At 34.3% G+C, this 24,229-nt stretch overlaps 4 protein-coding genes across 7 annotated transcripts; 1 reads left to right on the top strand and 3 right to left on the bottom strand.

Annotated features, from left to right (window-relative positions):
• Positions 1 to 2,226: 2,226 nt before the first annotated feature.
• LOC123202758 (WPP domain-interacting protein 2-like) lies at positions 2,227 to 5,778 on the top strand. 2 transcript variants are annotated; one of them, XM_044619193.1, is made up of 3 exons: positions 2,227 to 2,381; positions 2,717 to 3,864; positions 4,745 to 5,778. In XM_044619193.1, the coding sequence occupies exons 1-3, from the start codon at positions 2,368 to 2,370 to the stop codon at positions 5,488 to 5,490; spliced, it is 1,908 nt and encodes a 635-aa protein (XP_044475128.1). In that variant the 5' UTR covers positions 2,227 to 2,367; the 3' UTR covers positions 5,491 to 5,778. The 2 variants fall into 2 exon arrangements, with proteins under 2 accessions (XP_044475128.1, XP_044475813.1); XM_044619878.1 differs by having other exon boundaries at positions 2,228 to 2,381; positions 2,638 to 3,864.
• A 1,086-nt stretch (positions 5,779 to 6,864) lies between these two features.
• LOC123199831 (zinc finger protein ZAT4-like) lies at positions 6,865 to 8,680 on the bottom strand. Its single transcript, XM_044614903.1, has one exon. It carries the CDS (start codon positions 8,678 to 8,680, stop codon positions 7,268 to 7,270), a length of 1,413 nt encoding a protein of 470 aa, XP_044470838.1. The 3' UTR covers positions 6,865 to 7,267.
• A 2,898-nt stretch (positions 8,681 to 11,578) lies between these two features.
• LOC123202050 (photosystem I reaction center subunit V, chloroplastic-like) lies at positions 11,579 to 12,666 on the bottom strand. Its single transcript, XM_044618105.1, has one exon. It carries the CDS (start codon positions 12,177 to 12,179, stop codon positions 11,706 to 11,708), a length of 474 nt encoding a protein of 157 aa, XP_044474040.1. The 5' UTR covers positions 12,180 to 12,666; the 3' UTR covers positions 11,579 to 11,705.
• Positions 12,667 to 12,813: 147 nt separating this feature from the next.
• Positions 12,814 to 18,358, bottom strand: LOC123200170 (uncharacterized WD repeat-containing protein C2A9.03). Of its 3 annotated transcripts, XM_044616354.1 has the most exons (11): positions 18,097 to 18,358; positions 17,405 to 17,515; positions 16,611 to 16,773; positions 16,293 to 16,460; positions 16,073 to 16,162; positions 14,824 to 14,958; positions 14,591 to 14,701; positions 14,176 to 14,267; positions 13,960 to 14,065; positions 13,720 to 13,806; positions 12,814 to 13,573 (listed from the first exon to the last, which is right to left on the bottom strand). In XM_044616354.1, the coding sequence occupies exons 3-11, from the start codon at positions 16,749 to 16,751 to the stop codon at positions 13,160 to 13,162; spliced, it is 1,344 nt and encodes a 447-aa protein (XP_044472289.1). In that variant the 5' UTR covers positions 16,752 to 16,773; positions 17,405 to 17,515; positions 18,097 to 18,358; the 3' UTR covers positions 12,814 to 13,159. The 3 variants fall into 3 exon arrangements, with proteins under 3 accessions (XP_044472289.1, XP_044471578.1, XP_044473004.1); XM_044615643.1 differs by lacking the exon at positions 17,405 to 17,515; XM_044617069.1 differs by lacking the exon at positions 17,405 to 17,515 and having other exon boundaries at positions 16,073 to 16,159; positions 18,097 to 18,357.
• Positions 18,359 to 24,229: the final 5,871 nt, after the last annotated feature.

The raw sequence follows: 24,229 nt of genomic DNA, 5'->3' as shown, positions 1-24,229 counted from the left end.
AAACCCATACGGATATCTGTTAAGCTTCGAAAATCTAAAAATCCATCCATTTATTTGTTTTTGTTGTTACTATTAAGGATAAAATCATTATTTTGATATTTTATTTAAGGAAAAAAATTATCTCCTTTTTTTCACCTTAGTTTTGAAAACTAATAATTTCTTCTTAATTTTTTTCAAGTTCAAAAAATGATATTTTCCCCCCAAAGTCTAGGGTTTCAGCTCAGACTTTCATAAGTTTTCCCAATTCTAATTGCCCCTAACCTTATGAAAAATTTCAGTTTTACCCCCTCTTCATCTTAAGCTTTCATATCTCCTACAACGTCCTTATCCCTCCATCTTCGACATGCAGGACCGAGTAGCCATAGTGCCAACTTCACCTTTTTCCCATTTATCTCTCATCTAGCACAAAATCTAGCCAAAATTGAGTGAGGGATCTCACTCAATTTTAGCAAGATTTGTGTCGATGAGAGTCACCAAGGAGGAATTTTGGTGTTGGCGACGAGAACAAAAGGGGGAAACTTCTAGAAACATCATATCTTCCAACTAGAATAGACGAAGGAGCAAGGCAAAACTTTGGGAGAGGAAGAGACGCACAACGAAACCTAGATGAGGAAGAGACATGCGATTACTAGAAGGGGAAACATCATCTCAGGAGTACGCTAGTAGGTAGAGATATTGCCAAAGATAAAGGTTGGGCTGATGGGAGAGAAATTGCTGCTAGAAAATGTCAAAAGGCTAGAGAAATCAACAAGAATAGAAGAAGGTTGGACTAAAGCTGAAGAGGGGTTTACTTAAATTTTCGAGAAGGTTGTGAGGCAACTAGAATTGGGAAAAATATGAGAGGCTCAACCGAAACCCTAGACTTGGGGGGGGGGGGGGGGGGGCGCGGGAGAATGTCAGTTTTTAAACTTAGAAAAAAAATTAGGGGAGAATTGTTAGTTTTTAAAACTAAAGTAGGAAAATGAGATAATTTTTTTCTTTAAATAAAATCTTAAAATGATGATTTTATTCCTAACAATAATAGTAAAAATTAACAAATGAGTGGATATTTAAAATTTTAAAACTTAATAGGTATTAATTTGTGTTTGCAACAAACCTTGGGCAAAAATGTCTTTTGGCCTAAACATTAAATTAACTAATCATGTGATGATATAGGATTATATTGATCATGTACTCATGCATCATAAAAATTGGCCAACTGACTATTTCCCACCCAAGGAATAGTGTAATCTAAACTGATACCTGCTAATTTTCAAAAACTCAAAGTCCCGCCCATGAGCTAATATTTATTAAAATTTTCAGTTAAAGTTAAGAGTAAAATTATCATTTTAACAATAATATTAAAAATATATATAATTGATTAAATTTTCATCCCTAAATTTGAAAAACTAGCAATTTCACCCTTGGTTAAAGTTTTCTACTTTTGAAAAGTCGTGTTCCCCCCCTCCCAAAAAAAACTTAGGGTTTTCTTTTCACTTCTCTCCGATAACATCTCTAGCCACCAATGACCTCCATGAAACTCTCTAACTCGTCTCTAGCTACCACCTTGGTCTTGATTTGTCTAAATTAGATGAATCCAGATGGTCTGAACGATGAAGATGTCATCTAAACGAAACGTCATCTGATGACGCCTTCATTGTCTAAACCATCTAGATTCGTCTAATCCAGATTAAGGTGATGGCCGGAGTTTAGGGGGAGTTTCATGGAGGTTGTTGGTGGTCAAATATGTCATCGAAATGAGAGGAAAGATTTTTTTTTTGGAAGGGGGAAACTGTCACTTTTCAAAATTAAAAAACTTTAATAAGAGGTAAAATTATTAATTTTTAGAATTTAGGGATGAAAAAATAATAAATTATATATTTTTTAATATTATTATTAAAATAAAAATTTTACATTTAATTCTAATTGAAAATTGTAACAGAAATTAGATTATGGGTGAGGCTTTGAGTTGTTGTGGATATCAATTTTGAATCACACTATACCTTGGGTAGGACACAGTCATCCGGCCTTAAAATTACAGAAAACCCAAACGAAAGAACATCACAAGATGGCATGTTCTGTCTGAGTTTAAGGATTATCTGTAAGGCAGGCCCATTGAATACAACAAGATCCAATGTCATTAGGGATATTGGGGCTAATCAAGTCATTTCACAAACCGATCTTTGTCACATTGTCCCAGATCAGATGGCCAGCAATGCCCACTTGTGTTCGTGGGCCATCTTCTCCATCTGGTGATTCCTGTATCACCGCACGTTCGTTCTTTTTTGTCAACTAATTAAATCATAATAATAACAATTCATTACTATAAATCTCCAATTTCAACCATTGTTTAGGGTTTCCAATTCCTTCGATTTTTGCTTATCATGGATGATAATGAAAAGGTACGCCACGTTCTTTTCTAGGTTTAATTTGTGGGAATTCATTTTTTTCATTTCAATTGAATCTGAAGTCTGAAACTTTCTGTGAAATGAATTTAAAGTTTTCAACTTTTAATAAATTTTGTAGTAATTTGAATTCTTTTATGTTGCTTTTCCGTTCAATTATTGCATATACTCAAGTTATGTAGAATTGGATTGAATTTAATGCAAAAATAGATGATTCAGGAAACAGTGGATTGGTTTTGTTGATCTTTTTCAGATTTTGGTAATTTGGATCATGATACCGCTGGAATGATAGTTAATGTTTTTGATCTTGATCTCACTGGATCATTTTGAAGGATTTGGGGGATATTAGCCATGGATTTGGAGAGTGAATGTTCAGCTCTTGAATCTGTAGAAGATAATGAAGTTGTGGTAACCCCAGGAGCTGTATCTCATGTGGACGATGACTCTATTAAGAATAATGGATCTTGCTCAAATGACAAGTTGGATGTTAGTGAAAGTCATGATGCTAATGATATAGAGCGAGTCAGTAATCATGGAAAGGGTGTTGGGCTTGGCAGTGTGCAACCATCGGATTCTCCTCCATTAGCAATGAAATCCTCAGCTGGAGTTTCACCTCCAATGACAAAAGGGTATGGGTTGAAGAAATGGAGGCGAATTAAGAGGGATGTTGTTAAGGATGTCGGAACCAGTGTGGATAATAGTAAAATTTTGAAGCGGGGTTTGTCTGGTTCTGCAAATCCAACTAAACCAGTACATATGTCTTCAGCAGAAGCTATGCAGAATAGTGAGGATTCGGTTGGATCCATAAATGTGATGAAAAACGTGGGTAGTCTTGATGGCTTTGCAACACGTGGCACTAGTTTAGATTCTAGATTTGCTGTTGGATCTCCTTTTATGGCTGGTACAGATTCTGAGAACAGTGAGGATCGAAGTAGCAAGTCTTCTACAGCAGCCAGTGCTCCAAAGATGAGATATGAATTACTTGCTACACCCAGTTATGCAGGGGAGAAGAAATCGATGAAGAATTTGAGCACAAAGAGTAGCAGTAATTCAACTCAACGGGTTCAACAAAGTATGAGTCAGACTGAAAGCAGTAAGAAGCCTAGAGGAGAAAAGGTCAAAATCGAGAAAGAAAACTCTCATTCCAGCATGGAATCTGACTCAAGAAGCTCCAACTTTGTCTTTATGCAGGGTGCCTTTTCTGTGACTAGTAACGGAAAGCAAAGTGGAAGGTCAATGAATTTTGATGGGGAAAATAGTGATGATGCCCATGCATGTGAACAAGGTGAGGAAGTTCAAACTGGTTTCACCAAAGGGAAGGCTGGAGAAGCTGAAGATTGTTCCCTAGATGATTTAGCTGCGGGCTTGTCTTGGGATGCTAGGGGAGAGAAAAGTGAGAACCACCATCTCTCAACAGATTGGGATCCTTTGGTTGAGTCTATCCTTACCCTTCAGTCTGTGCAGGAAGCCCTTGAAAAAGGTGGGTGTGCCTACTTTGTTTCACATTTTTTTCCTTTCATAAACTGTATTTATAAATGGGTAGTTGCATATGTACCTCCATAAAGTGCTATGAAAGGTTTTTGCTTCTTTCTATCATATGATATTTCCTATCTTAGTTCATTTGGTGTTTATTGCGGCCATGAAGATATAGGCATGAAATTCATTGATCTGTAAATTAATATTGCTTTCACCTTCCTTTATTAATGGTAAGGCATGGAAATCGTCATTGTTTGTTGGTAATGGTAGAAATGTCAAATTCTAACCATGTTTAAGTTGCTGTCCTTTTTGTATCTTCTCTCAAGATATGGAATTTTACCTTGCTTGATTTTGTAGAACAGCCAAATGGGGATATCAGTTGGTTTAGAGATATTGAATTTTTCATTTCTTGATTGTCAAATTAACCATGTAAGGGAATCTATTTGGTTTCATATGTGGATTTGAGAACATGTGTCTATGGTACACGCACAAAGGAATTTCTCAATGAGCAATATATAATTTGATTTCACATAGTTTCATTGTTAATATTCTTGTTGGAAGGACGATTTTACAGAGGACCAAATCAACTTGAAAAGGAACCTTAGTCGATAAATTCTTAACTTGCTGACACTTTTTCACCTATATTTACCTGATATGTATAGTTGGCCGATTTTTAAAATTTTAAGTAACGTGCTGATCTTGCAGCTGATTTGCTTAAGTTTATAATTTCCTGAAACTAAATGGAGAATTTAAGGCTGAAAATCTAACTTGTAGTTTGTTTTATGCTTATTTCTTGTGTCTGTTCTCTGCATAAATTTTATATATGAATGTCAACCTGTATATGATTATTCATCAACTCAAATGGTGCTATGAACACATTGCAGAGGTTCAAAAGTTTGGGGAGATTGGGAAGGATGCCACATCATTGCATAACAATTCATTTAAGGGTAGCAGCGAGCCTGCCGATTCCACTTCTACAGATTCAAAAATCCATGGACCTAATTCTTCCAGTCAGTTGGGTTCTGAAAAGATTAGAGAAAGTGCTACAAGTTCCTTGGAAATGCAGGTAGTAAGCTTAACACAGAATGTTGAATATTTAGAAAGAAATCTGGAGGAGTGCAAGGCTATGCTTGAGGTTAAAGATGCTAGAGTTGCTGAACTAGAAACCATTGTAAACAGTAGCAAGCCACTAAAGGAAGAGTCAGGGAGCACTATTGATTTGCACCCAGAAAATTGTAGAGAGATGGAGACTGAACTTGAAGTTCTCTTTCAGCAAAAGATGGAGGCCGAAATTCAGTATCTTGCACTAACAAGGACAATAGAGATGGTGAAAATTGCTGCAGGTGATCCCATTACACTCTTCGAAAAGCAAGAAACTCTAGTCGAGGAGCAAACACAGATGTTGAACAAGCTTGGTGAAGCTGAAAAGAAGGCAGCAGCACTGAAGAAACAAGCGGAAAAGTTGGAAAGACATTGTGGAGATATTTTGAGGACTGATGCAGTTTTGAAGATGCAGAAGGGAATTTTTAAGGTTACTTCATGTTTTCTCATACAGTTTATATTACTGGTCTTAGGATTTTGGCTGTTTCTCTCTCAGTTGCCACCCTATTCTGGGGTTGTACCCACCTAAGCTTCGAGATGGGTCCTTTTTGTGTAATTGCAACATTTTAGGCAAAGATTTGAGTATTAGATTTCACTGTTGTTGTTATATAGAACAAGTTGTTCCTTTTCATGAGTGTGGTACCAAGGGAAGAAGGTGCGGTTTTTTTAACCTAGTTTTTAAATGTTCCCTTCGTAGTTCATTGATTTTAATCGTTTCCACAGTTTTCACTTAATGTACAATATATATATGGTTATGCAGTTTAAAGATATAATAAGCATTGGTTTCCATTTGCAGGCTTCTGCGTGAATGTGAGCAGATGATGATGTATATGTTTCTGTGTTTTTGAGAGTTGAATTAAGTGTCTGTGCTTGTTCTTGAAAGTTGAAATTTGAAGCCTAGATTGTTCAGGTCTGCTTTAGAGATAATGAAATTCCTCAACAGTCTATCTCAAGATTCTTGGAAAAGCAAATATGGGGTCTCAAAGTTGCATCACTTCGGCCCATAATTTAACAAAAGGCTTTGCAGTCCAAACACAAAACAATTATTCATAAACGTGCAAAGGAGAGCATGCTATAGTTCTGCCTATGGTATTGGCTTAGCCATAAAAATGGTCGCTAAAATTGGACCATTAACCGTGTGCAGCTTAGTAATGCCTATTATAATTGGCATCAATTATGCACAAGCACCTACATACCAAAGAAACACACAAAATGTATCTTCAGAAGCATATTCAGATGAATACAGTGGTAAACTAGTTGATCACAAGAACATTGAAATATGTTCAGATGAAAAAGGAATCTTATGCTAAGCGTGTTCACAATATTGTAGTATTTGGGGAGTTAAGAACATGGCGTGAGAAAGGTGTTAATGTGATTAAAGTCAATGATTTCGTATGCAAGATGTTGCTGTCATTTGGTCACGAGAATCTGTCAAGAAAACAGGTGAGTTAGCTCTTTCTTTTTAACTCATAAGCTAACACATAAGATATCAGCACCATATATATATATATAGATATACTACAAAATCATCTTTATTCTTGCTTTTAAAATGTGCTTTGAAGCATCCATAAGAAGCTTATTTTACACCAAAGTTAATAATCAATAATTGAATAGATACCCTTTTGACACTGCAAGTTTTATTTGTTTTATCACAATGGCTTGGTCTCAAATCACAACAGATTCAAGTGAGGCATTAAGAATATTGAATAACCTAGCTAGCTAACCACTAAACAATGACAAGAAACTACTTGTTGTAAACAATATTTTTTCCAATGTAAAATTGTTCTTTAGAAACATAAAATAATAAGAAACTTGGAAGATTATATTTCTACATCTTAATCAAACAAAAACATGTTTCCCTCAAGGGAAGTTTTTGCAACATCAATGAAATATCTAAGAAAAACAATAAAAGGTTGCTCTTAAAAGACACATATAAAGTGGTTGAATATGCTAATTGACTTTTTGAATCCTAGGCCACTCTCTTCTCTTTCTGCTGTTGTCACCTCCACAGCTTAGTGGTGCTACAATTGACCTCATATCCCAATAATCAAACCATACATAATAAATAATTTAGTTTGATAAAGCTAAAAGTAAAATTGCTCTTGGACCAAACGTAGATGAAGAAAATTTAACACTATAAGATAGGTTTCAATGACCCCACTAGAAAAAAACTTCACTGAGAAAGATTCAAAGCCAGACCAACCGAATGAAACTATAAGAAACTAGTTGAAAGTCAATCAATCTACTGATCTAGAACCTTCATAAACTCATCAAAATTTCTCATTTTTTTTTAAAGAACTAGCTAATTAAGCAGCAGCTGTTTCAGCACCATAAATCTGAAAATACTCAGGTGGTGTATCATTAAGATCGAAATCAAGAACTAGCTTATTTCGAGTTGTCTGATTAACTTCACCAGCAGATGTTGTCACTTGACTTGAGCTTGATAGTGCTTCAGGCGGGCCTGTCCAGTGGCGTCTTTTGTGTCCTCCAAGAGCCTGACCAGTTGGGAATATCTTGCTGCATATGTTACATTGATGCTCATTATCACCACCACCACTAGTTTGCTGCTCATTCGCCACACCATTATTGTTACAATTTCCATCTGCTGAAGCTGAGACTGCCAAGGAAGTTGATGATTCTTTGGCAGTAAAGTTGTTCTTGATCTTGTTGTGACTTGCTACGTGACCTCCGAGAGCTTGATGTTTACCGAAAACCTTATCACATATTGGGCAAGAATAGGTTTGAGGAGCCATTACTGTTATTGCTTCTTCATTCAAGCAATCCATATCATCAAACTCAATGAGTCTTCTCTTCTTCAACTGCTTCGTCTTCCTCGACAACTCCATCTCACTATCCTCCTCATTATCGTTCTCAATCCAAGTCTCCTCCGAATCACACCTCTTGTTCATCTTCCCAATCTCAGCTTCCAACACAGTGTTCAAAATTTCTGCCTTCTCGTTAACTCCATCATCCTTGATTTTCAACACGCCGTAACCAGAACCAAGCTGCTTATTGGATCGATACTCAGCTAGCAGCAAGAGATCATTGACAGCTTGTTGCATAGCTTCAGCTTCTTCATCATCTTCATCTTCATCCTCCTCCGAAACAGAAGTAGAGAGACGAGGCTCAGATGATAACCTGTGGCCTCTTTTGGCCTTAACCGACCAGGTCTTCAAAGACTCCACCACGTCCATAGTGGATCCAGCATCAGCGCCGTCACAAGGCTCATCATCATCCCGATGAACGTTCTCGTTATCAACATCATTGTTACTAGCTGGCTGTGGAGGTTGAATCCCTCTCCATTCTCTCTCCGGATGCTTCCTCATGTGACCATACAAAGACTTCAAAGATCTGAAAGGTTGCTGACACACAAAACAATTCCATCCTCCATCACTTTCCCGTTGATGATCAAACCTCGTAGGAGCTAATACTTTCCTCACAATTGTTTGATGCTTTTTCTGGAGACAAGCTCTCTTGTGACCTCCCAAAGCCTTACCAGAAGTAAACTGCTTACCGCACTCACTGCAAGTTCTAAGAAAATCTTTAGATAAAATCACAGAATCAAAATCATAACCTTTTTTATCTTCTTCCATATTCTCAGGCTTGAGGATGTTTAGCATCAAAGATAAATCATCTCCAACAGCAGCAACCTCTTCCTGTTTCAAACCCATCTCAACTTTCTCTCCTTGATGATCTTGAATTTCTTGAGGTTGAGCCATGACTGAGATCAGTGTTTTTGGGACACAGTGACGTGAACAAACAAAACAACCTAAGAACAAGCTCAGAAACAAAGAGTTTTTTACTGACCCACTAAAGGTTTAGGTTATTTTCTTATATATAAAAAATATATATTTTATATATTAATCAGGAAGAAAAAACCTAGCTTGATTTTCTTTAAAACAGGAAAAAATTTCTGAAAATAATGAGGAAGAATTTAAGAAGATTGGAAGATGAAGAGAGTGAAGTAGTGAGTCACGTTCTAAGGCTGTTTGCCTCTCAATCTCGTAGCGGTTTTATTTATTTATTAATTAAATTAATTATGAAAATAAATAAATAAAATAAAAACCCTAATTTATTTAGGTTTTTACGATATTTTGACTACTTAGGGAATGATTGCCGACAATCAATCAATTATAAAATTAATATTTGGACTTTAATTTGTCAATAACATTCCTAAAATAATAGATAAAATTAAGGGTAATTAATTTCTTTTTAGGCATTATAATCTGGGATTAGGATGGTAAGTTGTGGAGAGTTTTGCATTTAAATTAAATTTTGTTGATACTTATCTTCTGTCATTGCTATCCTTGAGCTTTTTCTAATTAATGATAATTTAACTAATTATATATATATCTTCCAGTTCACATTTGAAGGCTGCTAAAGTAAGTGGTGAATTTTGTTGCATTTTAACAGTTGGTTAATAATTAGTAATTAATATGAATTAACCTCCCATGTTCTTTGTAATTTTGAATGGGTTGATTTTATATATGTATATATTATAATATATACACACATGTGTTTTCCATACATTAGAACTTGCCTTATACAATCCACATGTGTAAGTGTTTAATGGAATTTACAATATAAGAGAAGTGAAATGAATTGTTAAGTCAGAAGTCTTTTAAGTGTTGGATAATTCTTGTTGACTACAAAGACATGACAAAATGCATGAAATTGTGGCACAACAAATTCTAATTAATAGGGCACTACATTCCAAGTTTCTTCAACTCACGATTTTGATTTTTGACTAGAGAAAACAAATTGAATTGACTAGCATAGTTAGGTTTAAATTAGTAGAAGAAGAAATATGCATTTATACATATGTGTGAATTATGGATCTTTTACGTACAAATTTGTACTGAATTTTGATGTAATATGAAAATGGATTGGTGGGTTTCTTTCTAAACTTTGAACGCCAATCAAATTAATGTGGCATGGCCTTTGAATTTGGCGTCTTGCTACCTCAATTTTAGGAAATTTCATCACACATTTTAAATGAAAGTTGTTGAATTTTGCCATCACAGTTAGGACTAGAACATCTTCCAAATTTCTTAATTTATGGCAAGATTTTCTCAAGATCATGCTTCTATTCTATATATAAACACTAGCTTGTAATCTTTAATTTTACATATATATATATATATATATATATATATATATATATATATATATGTATCATATTAACATCTTATAATAAGAAATTTCAAAGCACTGTTGTTAATTTAGATATGGGTCTTCCAAAAAAATATTATTCTAAACTTTATATTTAAAGGGATGTACCATAGTAGATATATGAAATTATGATATTACTTATCACATTAACTAAAATTTACAAGATAGTGCTTATTTTGAGAATTAATCATTTATAACATAGAAGATCCGTGGTGCAATTGTAACGCGTTCGACTCCAGATTAAAACTTTGCGTGTTCGATTCACGTCTGGTTTTTTTGGATCCTTTTGTAAAAAGATCTACTTTTTCTGTTTTATATCTTATTTTCTTCTATTCTTTTGATGACACCGTGGTTTGTAAGTAAATTTACTTTTATCAGGTCGAAAGCATCAAACACCCACATGAACAAAAATTTTGCACAATATATGTTGCACAACCGCCCCCCATCTCAGTTTTAGCAGATGGTATTGATTGGGAATACAGTAACAGTAACAACAACTAAAACTAGCACCATTCAGTCATAGGACTTGTATTTCAACATCTCCCCTTATCCTTCCTTCCTGTCCTTTCTCCTCATAAACCTCATCTTGAGCCGAGAGAAAGCGATAAAGGCCAGTAATTTGTAAATAAATATTTGGAGTAGAAAAAAATGATTCACTAACTTTAAAGGGAAAAAACCAGAAACAAAGAACAAGTTACATACTTGAATTTAATACCAAAAGACTTGTGAAAGGCCTTGAGAGTAGCCCAAAAAGTATCAGAACTTTGAGCAACATCCTCCTAGTTGGTGGTTATAAGTACAAGACTTGGTGTTATTGTTGGGAATGAGTGGAGAATTTTGGCCGTTTATAATGTGGGTCGACATTTTAAGTGAGAGAAGTGATGATGGAAAAGATAAATGATAGGGGTTTAATATTTTTGCTATACTTAATGATGAGGTGTTCAGAGAAAATTAAAAATAAAAACTTTTGCTTATAATTTATTTGAGAAGCCCTTGGAAGTTGGAACTATTATTATTATAATTTATCAATTAATGATTTATATTTTATATGCTTCTTTTTAAGGTGGCTAAGTTGGTAGGGATACATGAAAATGCAAACTACAATATGGATGGTCAATAATTCTTCATCAAGTTTGCATTTTGAACTCTAAACCCTGAATTTTATTTATATAGGCTTACCATAAATGGATTTCTGATGTTGAATGATGAACTTATATCATTTTTTAACAGTAGACTTTGATAGGCACTTCCTAATTTGAAGATGCAAAACCACCTTTAAAAATACCTTTTATTTTACAAGGTAATCATTCCATACTTCACCTAGATTAAAACTTTCCAATCTTATTGTTGTCAAATGATTCACCAAGCCGGGGAGAGATCATCTTGTTGCCGTCAAAAATATATACTCTTGATGGGTTAGGTAGTATTTTCAAGAACAAAGAAGCTGAAACAATAGGAACATTTTTTGCAAAACAATTAACCGGAGCATTAAGAGAAATACACAGCACCACCACCACAACAGAGTAATTTCCAGTATACAAATAACAATGAAGTTACACTTGATGAACAAAATCAGAAGAACTTGGGATCATAGCCATTGCTAGAAGTAGCCAAGATGTAGTAAGCAACAATATGGCCAATAGAGCCCCAGGCAAGAACATCAACGATGTTGAAGCCAACAGGATCATTAGATTTCAAGAGACTGACATATTCCTTGGCACGAGTGTCTCCAGCTTCAAAGTGGGAGAGTCCATTCTGCTCAGGCAAACCTTGCTTGGCCACGTTCTCTCTCTGGAAGTTGAAGAAGACGAACCTCCCCAAGAACAAGGAGAGGCCAGTGCTGAGGCTGATAACAAGAGAAGTGTTGAGCTCAGCTTTGATGGCGCCACCGTTGGATTTTTTTGAAGAGGTGGAGAGGTAGGGGAGGGAAGATTTGGGTTTGGTGGAGAGGGGTCTGAGGCCTTGGAAGGAGATGTTGGAGGGAGAAAGTTGGTGGGTTCGGAAGGAAGAGAAAGAGGGAGTAAAGAAAGTGGAAGAGGCTGCCATGGTTATGGTTAGTGGAAGAAGAAAGTAAAGAATTGAGAAGAGGCGTGGGCGGCGGAAATGTATCACATAATCCACAAGTGAAGAAAGATTTCTGAGGATGGAAACGAGTTAAGAAAGATTTTGGAAAGTGAGTTGGCTATGCACTATTGGTTGCTCCAGGGATCAGAGATTTTTGGCACCAGTTGAACAAGGAATTCAGTTTTATTTGCAAATTAGACAACAAAGGGAGTTGAGGCGCAATGGCAGCGCGTCGGGACGCCAGATCAGAAGGTTCGCGATCGATTCACCTCGGGGGGTTCAATTTCTTTCATAGAATCTCTCTTTCTGGTTCTCGTCTGAATGTCTAAAGGTTCAGCCAGAGGCATACAGTTGTACTTTGGCATGAAAGAAAGCAACCATTGGCAATAAATCCTCCGACAGTCCTCTCGTCTGAATTTCTACTGGTTTTATCCAGAGGTTTATATTTGTATCTGGGCATGAAAGAAAGCGACCATAGACAACAAATCCTTTGGATATACCAACTCCTACTTCGTTAATGGGTTTTCATATATAAGCATTCATCTTTCATGTTTGATCACGGGAAAAAAGAAAGCAACCATGAACAGAAGATCAACAACAATAAATACATAGAAAGAGGCAGAAATGATTGATGACATTAATTGTCCTATTAACCAGGATGCCAAAGTTCTCTGTCTTTCAATTGTTTATAATTCAAATGGAACAGTGCATGCATACTTTCTAGCCTTCTGTACATCCCCTCCCCTTTACGATGATCATCATCATCACCCTCAACTCAACTCCACCAGAAGTGGACTACAGCTAAAACAACAACAGTAAACCCCTAAGTTGCACATCATATTACATTACAACTACAATTTATCTCCCTACCAACATATGAATGTGCATGATACTAAGTTTCTCAATGAACCAAAGTACACACTGCACCAACACACCACTTATTTGCAGTTTACACATCCATCTCAAATCAAGGAATCAAGGTATGAGTAATTACGGCACCTACCATATTCAAGAAGGCTACCATATGTTCGGTCCCAAACGCCAATAAACAGAGCCTCTGTGTCTGGACTGTATGATATTCCTGATATCTCACCAAAGAAATCGATTTCCTGCTCCCTCCCATACCCACTTTTAACATCATACACATGCACAAAGTCAGCAGGCTCGGCTGCTGCCATGTATCGACCATCAGATGAATAGCGAATGGAACGGATGGCTCCAAGGTTGCCCTTCAAAACAGTAACAGACTTAGATAGGTTCCGTATATCCCAAACTCGGCAGGTTTTGTCTTGGTTTCCTGTAGCAAATGTGACACCACCAGGGTGCCACGCTGATGCAAATGAGTAGTCCAAATGTCCACACAATGGTGTGATGGTCTGCAGACATTACAAGTCTAAATCAATAAATGCTTTAATTTCTACTGCCAGCACCCAGATATACATGCATCAGATGACACCAACTCATTTTTTATCAACTTCCCAAAAAATGAAAAAAATATATTGACAAAAGTATAGATAATCACCTTTCCACTATTAGAATCCACCAGCATACCCTCTGGGTTGTCTCCAACAATTATTAGAAGTTTACCATCAGGACTCAGTGAAGTATGCTGCGAAAGCACAAAAAGAAAAACAATTAATTGAAAGCCTTAGCCTGCATGTGAATCATATATTGCACAGAAAATGAAGTACAAAACCCTTCAATTGAACAAAGGTACCAAATACTATACGGACAAATGGAGTGTTCAATGTAACAAACTTACATTCACTGGCCAAGGAAAACGAAAATGCTTAGAGAGTTGATACTTTTCCATATCAAAATCTCTGACACCAGAGTCATTATTTGAGGCAGTGAAATGGACTGCACCACTGGGAATGAAGAGCAAAAGATAAATTAAACTTGGCTTTTTGTGTGCGTGTGAGTGTTCTTGGGGGCGGGAGGGGAGTTCCAGCAACAGCACCAGAATGAGAAAGCATACCTGGGACTGACATATATATCAACAGCATTGGTAATAGCATTATCATCATATGTTGTACGAGAACAAAAGCTCACTCCTGGTCGATCTAGATGCTGTATGCACAAGAACAAAAAGAACCATTAACATTGCTGTGAGTAACAAACCAAAAACCAACTTTATTTTTCTTAACAGGACCAAGATGGGAAGGGGCATGACTGACATTATTAAGCCTAAACAAAATATTAACTGAGGCTGTATATCAGAACTTTTGATATTCCCATCATATTCAATCATGGATCCCTTAAATACAAGCTCTTCAACCAAAGGCACTTCAAGGTGCAGGTATATATACACAATATGAATGAAATCTTAATCCAAGAAAGGGCTGCCTCAATGTAGACAAGTGTGCATGCAAGATATCTCTTCACTGACTCACCTTGCAAATTAATTCTCCCTGAAATCCACCAGCAACTAGCAACTTATCTTTTACAGCAAGAGTGCTAACTTGAGTCTGCGTAAATCCCTCCAACAGACTGCCAGGGTGTTTCTACATTAAAAAAAGTACAATAGTAAGTTTCATCTTTGTTCAAGATAAAATTTCCACAAAAACAGGGACAGAGAAACACAATGTAGTTTTACAGATCAAAATTTTAGTTAAAAGACACTAACTTCGGTTGGTGCCACATGGCCGGAAACGTTGAGAACCTGAGACCTGCTGCAAGTTAATGAAGACCAATGAATGACTGAAAAATGTGACATAAGGTAGACATCATGCTTTGATGTAGCCCAAACCAAGTTCCTTAGCTAAAACACAGGAAAACAAAGATGTCAGACAACACATGACAGTTATTTTTCAACAAAGCAAAAACACATCATTATAATGAGAAATTATTTCAGAAATCACAATGCATGTCTCAGCTAAGTTGAATCCACAACCCATCACCATATCAGGGCTAGGGCTCCAAACGAGCTGATCTCAGTTCAATTTTTGTCGAGAGGAGCTTGAACCCACTGTTGCTCGGTTCAATAAGCTCACGGCTCAGCTTGAGTATAATATCATAAGCCCCTACAAGTTTAGAATCTTTCACTTACACCCTCAAAAATCTTACTTCTTGATTTTGAATATAGACATAATTCATTAATATATAAGTTATGGGGTTAACATAATTTCTACAAATGGAGCTCAAGCCTGCAACTGCTAAACTCAAGCCAAGCAATGCTAAGCACGACTCAACTCAATTGCATCACTAGTCAAGGCTACATATTTACCAAGTAAACGAAAAATTAATCAGTATCTACCATGAATTTATGGTAAAAAAAAAAAAAGTTATGAAAGCAAGGACTTTGATGATAAAAATTCATTTAGTTACTCAAGCTAATCAAATATAACCCAAAAAGCAAATGTGTTCGGATTCCAAGTACAAAGTATGAGACTTAGATCCCACATTGAAAAGTATACGCAATTAGTGTGGGGTTTATATGGTCTTAGGCTCTCCCATCTCAAAAACTAGCTTTTAATGTGTGATTCTCCCAAGGTTCGTATCATTTGATATCAGAGTCATCACCATGTCTCTCAGTTGCAATCGTGCAAAGCTGGTGGTGACGCTGACATTGCAGTGTTCACTCGAGGCTAGCATGAAACTAACGCACAATCAACCCGCATGGAAGTGGGGACTACAGAGCGTCGTGGTATGTTAACATCCCAAGTGCAAGGTATAAGACTTAGATCTCACATTGGAAAGTATGGACAACTAATATGGGGTTTATATGGCCTTGAGCTCTCCCATCTTAATAGCTAATTTTTTAGGTGTAGTTCTCCTAAGCTTCGTATCAAAATGTAAATAAAAACAAAGTGCCAAGGGAAAAAGATATAAATTTTAGCTCATAGGCAATCACATGCAAATTCACATTCAACTACCTGAAAATGAAGAATCGTTGATTTCACAGATCTAGAATTTCTTCTGAACTCATAAAATGAAGCCCCTTTCTCAGTAATCTTGCAATCCTTCTTACAAGAAAAGAAAAAACAAAAGATTAAATCAAATTCCAATAGAATGACAAGTTAACATTTACAAACATGGAATTGGGTAAAAAAAGGGAGGGTTTGAGGCGCGAAGAGTAAACATAGCAACGTGTACCTTCCCTGACCCTTCTCCAGACTGAGGGATGTTTTCATAGTTCTTGTACTGTTCTAGCCTAGTCTGCCGGTACTTTTCCCTAGTGATACTAAGTCTGTCCCACGGTATACCTTGGATATCTTTACCTCTCCTAGCTTGAGCAGCAGAAGTATCAGCTATCTTATTATTCTGCAAAAATCATATTAAAAACTACTCAAACTCTGTAATGACGAACAAAACTTCACATAAATTATTTGGAATTCACATTCCATTAAATAACAATGATAGATGTTGATTCAGGTTTATCTATATGCATAATAATGCAAAACATCAACATACTGAGTACTCATATTCCTCAAATTCAGAATCTGATCCACCCATTACGCGGCCTCGAAATTGCTCATCCACATCATCATCTATGTCTTCCATATCATATTCATCTGCCATATACTCAGCATCATCCCCTTGGTAATTAGACATATTTAGCCTGAGAAAAACACACCTACGCCAATAGGAATTTAAGCATCAGAGAATAAAATAACTGTCTAGTTCAACACGTAAAATAAAATATACTCAAATTTTCTTCTACTAAATTTAGACTTGAGATGCTTTTAAAGAGTGTGAAGGGAATTGACTTAAATTAGATTTTTGTAATCTCATGATTAGAATAATGCACAAAATGAAATTTCTTATGGTGGAATTAAAGAGGGGACTAGTCATTAACATAGAAAGTGATGTCGTGCACTAAACTAAAATATGCAAGTCACCATGCATTAAAAATTGACATCAATTGAGGCTATAACTCATGTGACATCATGCCTCCCACGTTGCAAAGATCATAATGTGAGAGCTGAAACCCATTCTATGCACTCTATAACTACTATATCTTTTCACTAATTTCACAATTCCAAAATGAACACCATGCTCACGCAAAAAACGGATGAAGAGATGAATTAACAATATATCTCAGATCAGTTCCATTGGAGATATATAAGAAACAAAAGCTTTCTTCTCATTCACTTCAATTCATTCTTTAAGCAATAAAAATATTCGGCATCATAATCAAGCAATATAACATCAAAATCCGTTTCAGACAGCTGCATTTAAGTAAAAAATCCAATTTTAAGATGTACCAAGCCAAGTTAACTCCAAATACAAAATCCAAAAGCCCCCAACTTTAGAGCCCATTTTCTCCATCAGTTTTTAGGGCTCTCTCTTTTTAGCAATCCCATATAAAATTCTACCTATGATAGGACAACACACAAGCAAAAATTATTTCTAAAAAGAAAAAAATATATACATTCCACATAAATTCACAAAAAAAAATCATGAATAATCAGCATCATCACAATTATAATTAAATCAAATCAAATAATCAAAGACAAAGAAAATTTTACAAGCAAATGATGAAGATGACAGTACAGAGAAGAAAAGAGTTTTCGTTTTCAGCTTGACAAAGCAATTGAACCGGATTGGGCGACCAGGTTCAGACCCGACCTAGTGTGTATGTATCTGTATCGGTGATACGGACACGTATGACTTATCTTATGGTACAATACACCCACAGACATACCCTAAAATACGTATCTCGTATGATACCTATAGCATAAAGTATGATACTGATAACCATGAATTATAATTAAACCAAATCAAATAATCAAAAGACAACGAAAACCCCGAAAAAGCTGAACCTGTATCATGTTAATCAACAAAATCAAACCACAAAACACCAGCTAAAACATTACAAAAATAAAAAACCCTAATGCAACCAAATCAAAATAAAATTCACATCACATAAAAATAAAAAACCAGAAATAAAATTCACCTCTTTTTAAGAATTAGGGTTTACAGAAAACAGCCCCGATCTGGAGATCAAAATATCAGAAACCGGAGAGCATATGGAAGATTTATACGACCAAATTGTTTATACAAAAAAATCGAAATAAAAAATGGAAAATAAGAAAGAAATGAAATTGACGGTGGGTTAAAACGATCGCAAGAATTCGAGACTATGATGAGAAAACGCGAGAGAAAGAGAGGGGTTTGTGTTTATCCAGTGGCTATGGACGAGCTTGTGACCGAACGAAAGCGACGTGTCATTTTATATTGCAAAAATATTGTTTTTATCTGGCAATTTCCTTAACAAATAGGAAAGTAAAACACACCCAAGGGTTGTGGATAGTAACAAACACACCCAAATTTTTTATTAATGGAGCATATTGATCCATGACTATGTCAGCATTATTATCGGATTGACTAATGGTGAAACAAGTATCAACATTTATTATTCAACATTAGGTGATAAATATATTTAATGAACTTATTTTAAAATTTTATTTATATTATATTAATGTCAAATGTCCATCGAATCAATCAGACTGATCAAACCTTATACCAATTTTTTGATCAATTAAGAAGGCTCATTAGAAATCTACAAAATTTGATAAGAATTATAATACTTTTGTTTATTCATATATTTTTTCGGAAAAGCATAATAATTAAAAAAGACAAAAATAGAATAGAATAGAATAGGTAATATATTGTTTCAAAAAACTTTAGTAACTTTTATTTTATTATTTTTCATTTTATTTCATTGGCTTTTTTTTTAGTACTATTATATTTTTTTATTTTATTTTATTCACTTTCATTAAACCTAGGGTATATATATATATGTACTATAATAAAGTAATAAATTTTGTGGATGCATTATTATTATTCAAAATCTTTGGGTTTATTGAATATCCTAAAACATTGAGGAGGAACTTGTTATAACTCACAAGCCCCCAAAAATGAAAAAATTAATTAATGATTTTTTTTTTTTAATTTGGAGGTTTGTGAGTACTCTTAAATCTTAATTAATCTTAACTTATAAAATACAAGGTTTTGTTGGGTTATCTATTTTTTTAAAGATAAAAGGGTTTATAACAGAACTTTTCAAAGTTAATGAGTGTTTATTGTACTATTATTGATTGTTTAATAGAGATGTATTTCGATAAAACAAGTTACGATAAGTCTAAATAGATAAATTTATAAACACTTGTTGATATATTAAATAATAATTTATTAAATAGAATCAATTACGATATAACAAGTTATAAACGGTCAAATGTATATAACCTATTAATCTAACCAATCATAACTTGTTACATTATGTGTGAAAATATAATGATTCATAATTGGTCGAATTAGTAGATTTTACAAAGACACAAATTATGATAGGTTAAATAGATAAATTATAAACACATGCCGGTATAACATGTTATGGTTAGTATGTTTTTGGTAATGTGATATTTGCATTACATCTTTACAAATTTGTTTTGCATTACATATATATTTATATCATATTTTTTACACTCTAAATATTTTTATTACTTTGTATATTGGAATGTCTAAATTGTTTCTATCTTCAACCTAAAAAAATAGGACAAGACTGTTATTTATTTTTATTTAGTAGTAATATTTAAAACAAGATTTATATATATGTATTAGATAAGATCAAGTAAATTTAAAATTTTTGAGTTTAAATTTTTTAGATTAAATCTAAAAAAATTTTAAACTTACTTGATATTATATCTCTAAATTTTAATTGACGTTAATCACATATTAAAGTAGTACATGAAAAGATAATCCAATAAGCCACCTACCAAGAGCATGTATTGAAGGTCTTGGTGTTGAATATGCAAAGAATTTAGTGTATTGCAAAGAATATTTATGTAAAGAATTTAGGTCTTGGCAGAGAATAACGCAAAGAATATTTTTTATATATCATATAAATAATATAATATCCCAAGAAACAAAGCATATTTGCATTGTAGAGAATATTTGTGCAAAGAATATTGTAGAGAAGCATAAAATATCGTAGAGAATACTTTCAAATAATGTTTGTTTGCTTCATTCACATGAATGTATGTAGTTATTTTTTGTAATAGTCTTTGTTTGTTTTCCCATGAAAATCATATTATATATAATTAACATATATAGCATATAATAACAGAGATTATTGGATTGTTTTTCATGCACAAAGAAAATGTGGTGAGCAGTTTCATCGATCATCGACCAACAACGAAACTTATTGGATTGGTAGCAACGACGTAATGGTAAGACAACGAGGGAGGTTTCCTTATAAAAATGGAAACATAATCGTATTGTACTAAATTTAATTTAATATGAATTCAATTAAGTAATTCAATGTAAATTACAAAAACCAATTAAATTTAATTCAATCTAAATTTAATTAAGTAATTTAATGTAAATTACCAATTAAGTAAATGTAAATCTTGATTTGATCTCGAAATATTGTTAATTCAGCTAAATTGAAAGATGAAATTTGCAATGGGGAACAGGTTGACAAAGCCAACCATTGGCGTTTCTGCTAACTCTTGATGTAAATGCCAAGTGTTGGCATTGCCAACAACGATTGGCCTACCAACCTTTTTTCTGTTAGGTTTGATTCCAATTTTGCCTATCACCTATCTTTTTTTTTTAAATGTTACTCATGAAAAAATTCATTTTAATAATAATAATTTTAATAATGAAAATCTAGTTTTTTTTTATTTCAATGTTACATTAGTTGATGTTAATCATATCAATTTAATAATGATATTCCAGTTTATTTGATTAATCTTCGATTAATTCATAAACCTTTCATTAATATAACAAATGAATTACTATATTTTCCAGACATTTGCAATCAACTACTGAGAGGGAGCATACAGATTCCATGATGCATATAGATTCTGAGTGCACATGTCTTTTCGGACGAAGATGGACACTGTGACTATAATTAGGAATAAATTAACACTTATTTAGAGAGCTATTTTACGAATAACATATTTTAGACATTTATTAGATTTGGTAGAACCACAGTTTAGTGTCGTTTTTATGCATGCGATATTACTTCGTATGATTAACCACAAAAACCCAGATAGAGAAATGTCGTTCAGATTAAATAGTTTTGAATCTGATTCAGCTCTATTGAGTTTACGCTAGTCACTAATTTGATTTTCGAGGAGGGCATGAAGGTGTCCAACTACGTTGATTGCATAAGGATACCTCGATTGAGAGAAGAATAATTCTCAGGTATTAATAGGTTGTTATCCCATGAAGAGATCGAACAAATAGTTGGCGACCAAATTTAGGGAGACAATGACAACAATGCAGTGAAATTTGCGGTATCGTATTTTGCATTTACGGGATTATTAGAGGTGGACAACAAAACAAAAATACCTAATCGTTTTTTGCATATTTTATATCATAACTCTCTTTTGATGATTTCTTAATGCGTATTCATGAAATGAAATGAATTAATAAAATATGTTAGTACTAGGGATGGCAATGGGGAGGGGCGGGGAGGGGATATCAATTCTCGTCTCCGCCCCGTCCCTGTTACGGGGATAAAAAAGAATCCCCATCCCCTCCCCGCGAAGAAAAATCCCCTCCCCATCCCCTCCCCGTCCCCGCGGGGAAAATCCCCTCTCCATCCTCGCCCCGTCCCTGCGGGGAAAAATCCCCTCCCCATACCCGTAAATATAAATTTTAATTCCTTTATGCATTTGAATAAATAAAATAAATCATATTATCTCAAAATATCACTTGCTACAAGAGCTACAAAATATTCATTGTTATTTTAGTTCAAATACAAAGTTTTCATAAAATCTAACAATATGCAATAATCAATCTCTCTATTAGTAGCTCGTCATGTATGTGATTTAGGGTAATTTTATAATAACATTAAATTTAACATTTTTCATTCGCTTCAATTGATTTTATCAAGTTTCTAATTTGTTTTTTTTTTTTTTGTGTAAAACCTGGTAGATTGACTAACTAAGTTTTGAAGTTAAAATAAAATTAATTTGGTGCATTTGCATTTTATGATAATGAGATTCTGGGGTTTTTTAAATATATTAGATTAATAGTTCAGAAATTAGTAAAAACTGATAATTGATAATTCAAAAATTAGTAAAATTAAAGTTATGGTTTTAATAAATCATAATGTAAAAATTTCTAGAATTTAATAGTTTAGAAATTATTATATTAATATATTAGATTTAGGGGGTGGGGTAGGGTGGGGAGGGGGAGGGGGAGGGGAGGGGAGGGGAGGGGCGGGCCGGGCCAGGGAGGGGCGGGGCGGGGACATATGTATCCCCGTCCCCAATTACAGAGATTTTTTTTATCTCAATCCCCGCCCCTTTCCCCATTTTTATCGGGGAATTCCCTCCCCGTTAGGGTCAGGGCCCCTAAAGTCGGGCCTAAATTGTCATCTCTAGTTAGTACAAAATACATCGTGTGATATAATGAAATCAAATAAATACATAAAATGAACAATAATAAATAAATATCATAGTAATTTCATTTTGTTGTTTTGATCCACTGTCATCACGTACACCTAAAAACCTGAAAATAATAAATTAATACATTAAAATTTGGACAAAACCTAACAGATAAATTAAACATCAATATATATACACTTAAAATTACAATATCAAACAATAAAAAAAATTAATTGTGACTACGACGACCTCGTCCTCCTTCATTATTTGATGTGCAAGATGAGCCAACCATTGACACCAAAGTTGGATTTGGACAATTCAAGTGATTATGAGCAGGCTAATAACATTAACTGCAGTTTTATTATCGAATTTTCTCTCCTTGTAAAGGTCTTCTTGCATGGTTAGAAGAACGATTGGACTGTCGTTGTCTCATCACTGAGGGATAAATTGCATGCATATTTGATGGTGCCTGAATTGATTAATTTCCTAGTGGATTAATATCTTTTTTATACACCCCTCATAAATATTTTGTCTAGTAAGATACACTAACCGATCTTACATAGTCGGAGAGGTTATTGTACCTTACAATAGCTATAACGTGTATACATAAAATCTAGGAAAATTGAAATTTCCCACAATCACAAGTTTGATAGAGAATATTCACGATGAACACTTATTGTTGTGAATCATGGGCGTCGTATTGTTGTATGTTGATTAGTTTAATAACTATATTGGCAAATTTGAATACATGTCCAACAATTTTGTCCTTAGCGAATGGTATTAATATGTGAGATGTCTCACCTGTAATACTAATAAATGCAATAAAAAAAGAAACATTATTAAAATTTTAGTCATACGAATTAGTCATGTTTCATTTATTGAAAAACCAATGTTGCATTATGCTCCTAAGAAACTCAATTAATATATAGTGATAGGCAAATTACAAGTAGTCTGTGTCAAAGTATTGAAGGACTCAACAATATTGATCGTTATAATGTTATACCGTCATCCTCCAAAGTGGGCATACACCCATCTTTCATACTTAATATCAGTCAAATAGGTTATTACAATGGAATTTACTCGACAATTCTATTCATGATAGCTTGAAAGTCCCTAAAGCGATATGTCTTAGCAGTTTTCCAAAATAATCTTTCAATATATTTGATTTTTTTGAACTACGTATGCTTGTTATCCTTTATATAGTAATTACAAAACCCATAACGAGCGTGAGACATTACATTCACCGTCAACTTAATTATTAAAGGATGGTGATAAAAAATAAGGCCAAAGGACTATTTCCCACCCAAGTTTAAGCGTGTTCTCAAAGTCACATTAATGGAGTTTGAAAAACCCAAAGTCTTACTTATGACGTTACTGCCGTTAAAATTCTCAACTAAAAAAATGGGTTAAATTGTTATTTTATTAATAATATTAAAAAATATAAAATTTATTATATTTTTCTCCTAAGTTTTAAAAACTAACAACTTCACCTCTAACTAAAGTTTTCTAACTTTGAAAAGTCACATATTTCCCCTAAATTTTTTCTTCACCTCTCCAACCACCATCTCCGGCATCGACGACTTCCACTCTCCACCGTAAACCGTTGGTCAACGTACATAAACAAATTTGGAATTGATCTCTTCGTCCTGGATTGAAGATGCTATGTATGTGTCATGATTGCAATTGTTA

Source organism: Mangifera indica, chromosome 1, assembly GCF_011075055.1.
Source record: "Mangifera indica cultivar Alphonso chromosome 1, CATAS_Mindica_2.1, whole genome shotgun sequence".
Classification (NCBI taxonomy): Eukaryota; Viridiplantae; Streptophyta; class Magnoliopsida; order Sapindales; family Anacardiaceae; genus Mangifera; species Mangifera indica.
The sequence above is the reverse complement of the archived record's forward strand: the minus strand, read 5'-3'. Positions and strand labels throughout refer to the sequence as shown.

Bases quoted from the DNA above. Each gene is read 5' to 3' on its own strand.
- LOC123202758 (XM_044619193.1), top strand. The intron at 3,865-4,744 runs GTGGGTGTGCCT...AACACATTGCAG, and splicing joins GCAGGAAGCCCTTGAAAAAG to AGGTTCAAAAGTTTGGGGAG.
- LOC123199831 (XM_044614903.1), bottom strand. From the start codon at position 8,680: ATGGCTCAACCTCAAGAAATTCAAGATCATCAAGGAGAGAAAGTTGAG.
- LOC123202050 (XM_044618105.1), bottom strand. From the start codon at position 12,179: ATGGCAGCCTCTTCCACTTTCTTTACTCCCTCTTTCTCTTCCTTCCGA.
- LOC123200170 (XM_044616354.1), bottom strand. From the start codon at position 16,751: ATGTCTAATTACCAAGGGGATGATGCTGAGTATATGGCAGATGAATAT. The intron at 16,461-16,610 runs GTATGTTGATGT...TGATTTTTGCAG, and splicing joins TTGAGGAATATGAGTACTCA to AATAATAAGATAGCTGATAC. The intron at 14,066-14,175 runs GTATGCTTTCTC...CTTCATTCCCAG, and splicing joins GATATATATGTCAGTCCCAG to TGGTGCAGTCCATTTCACTG.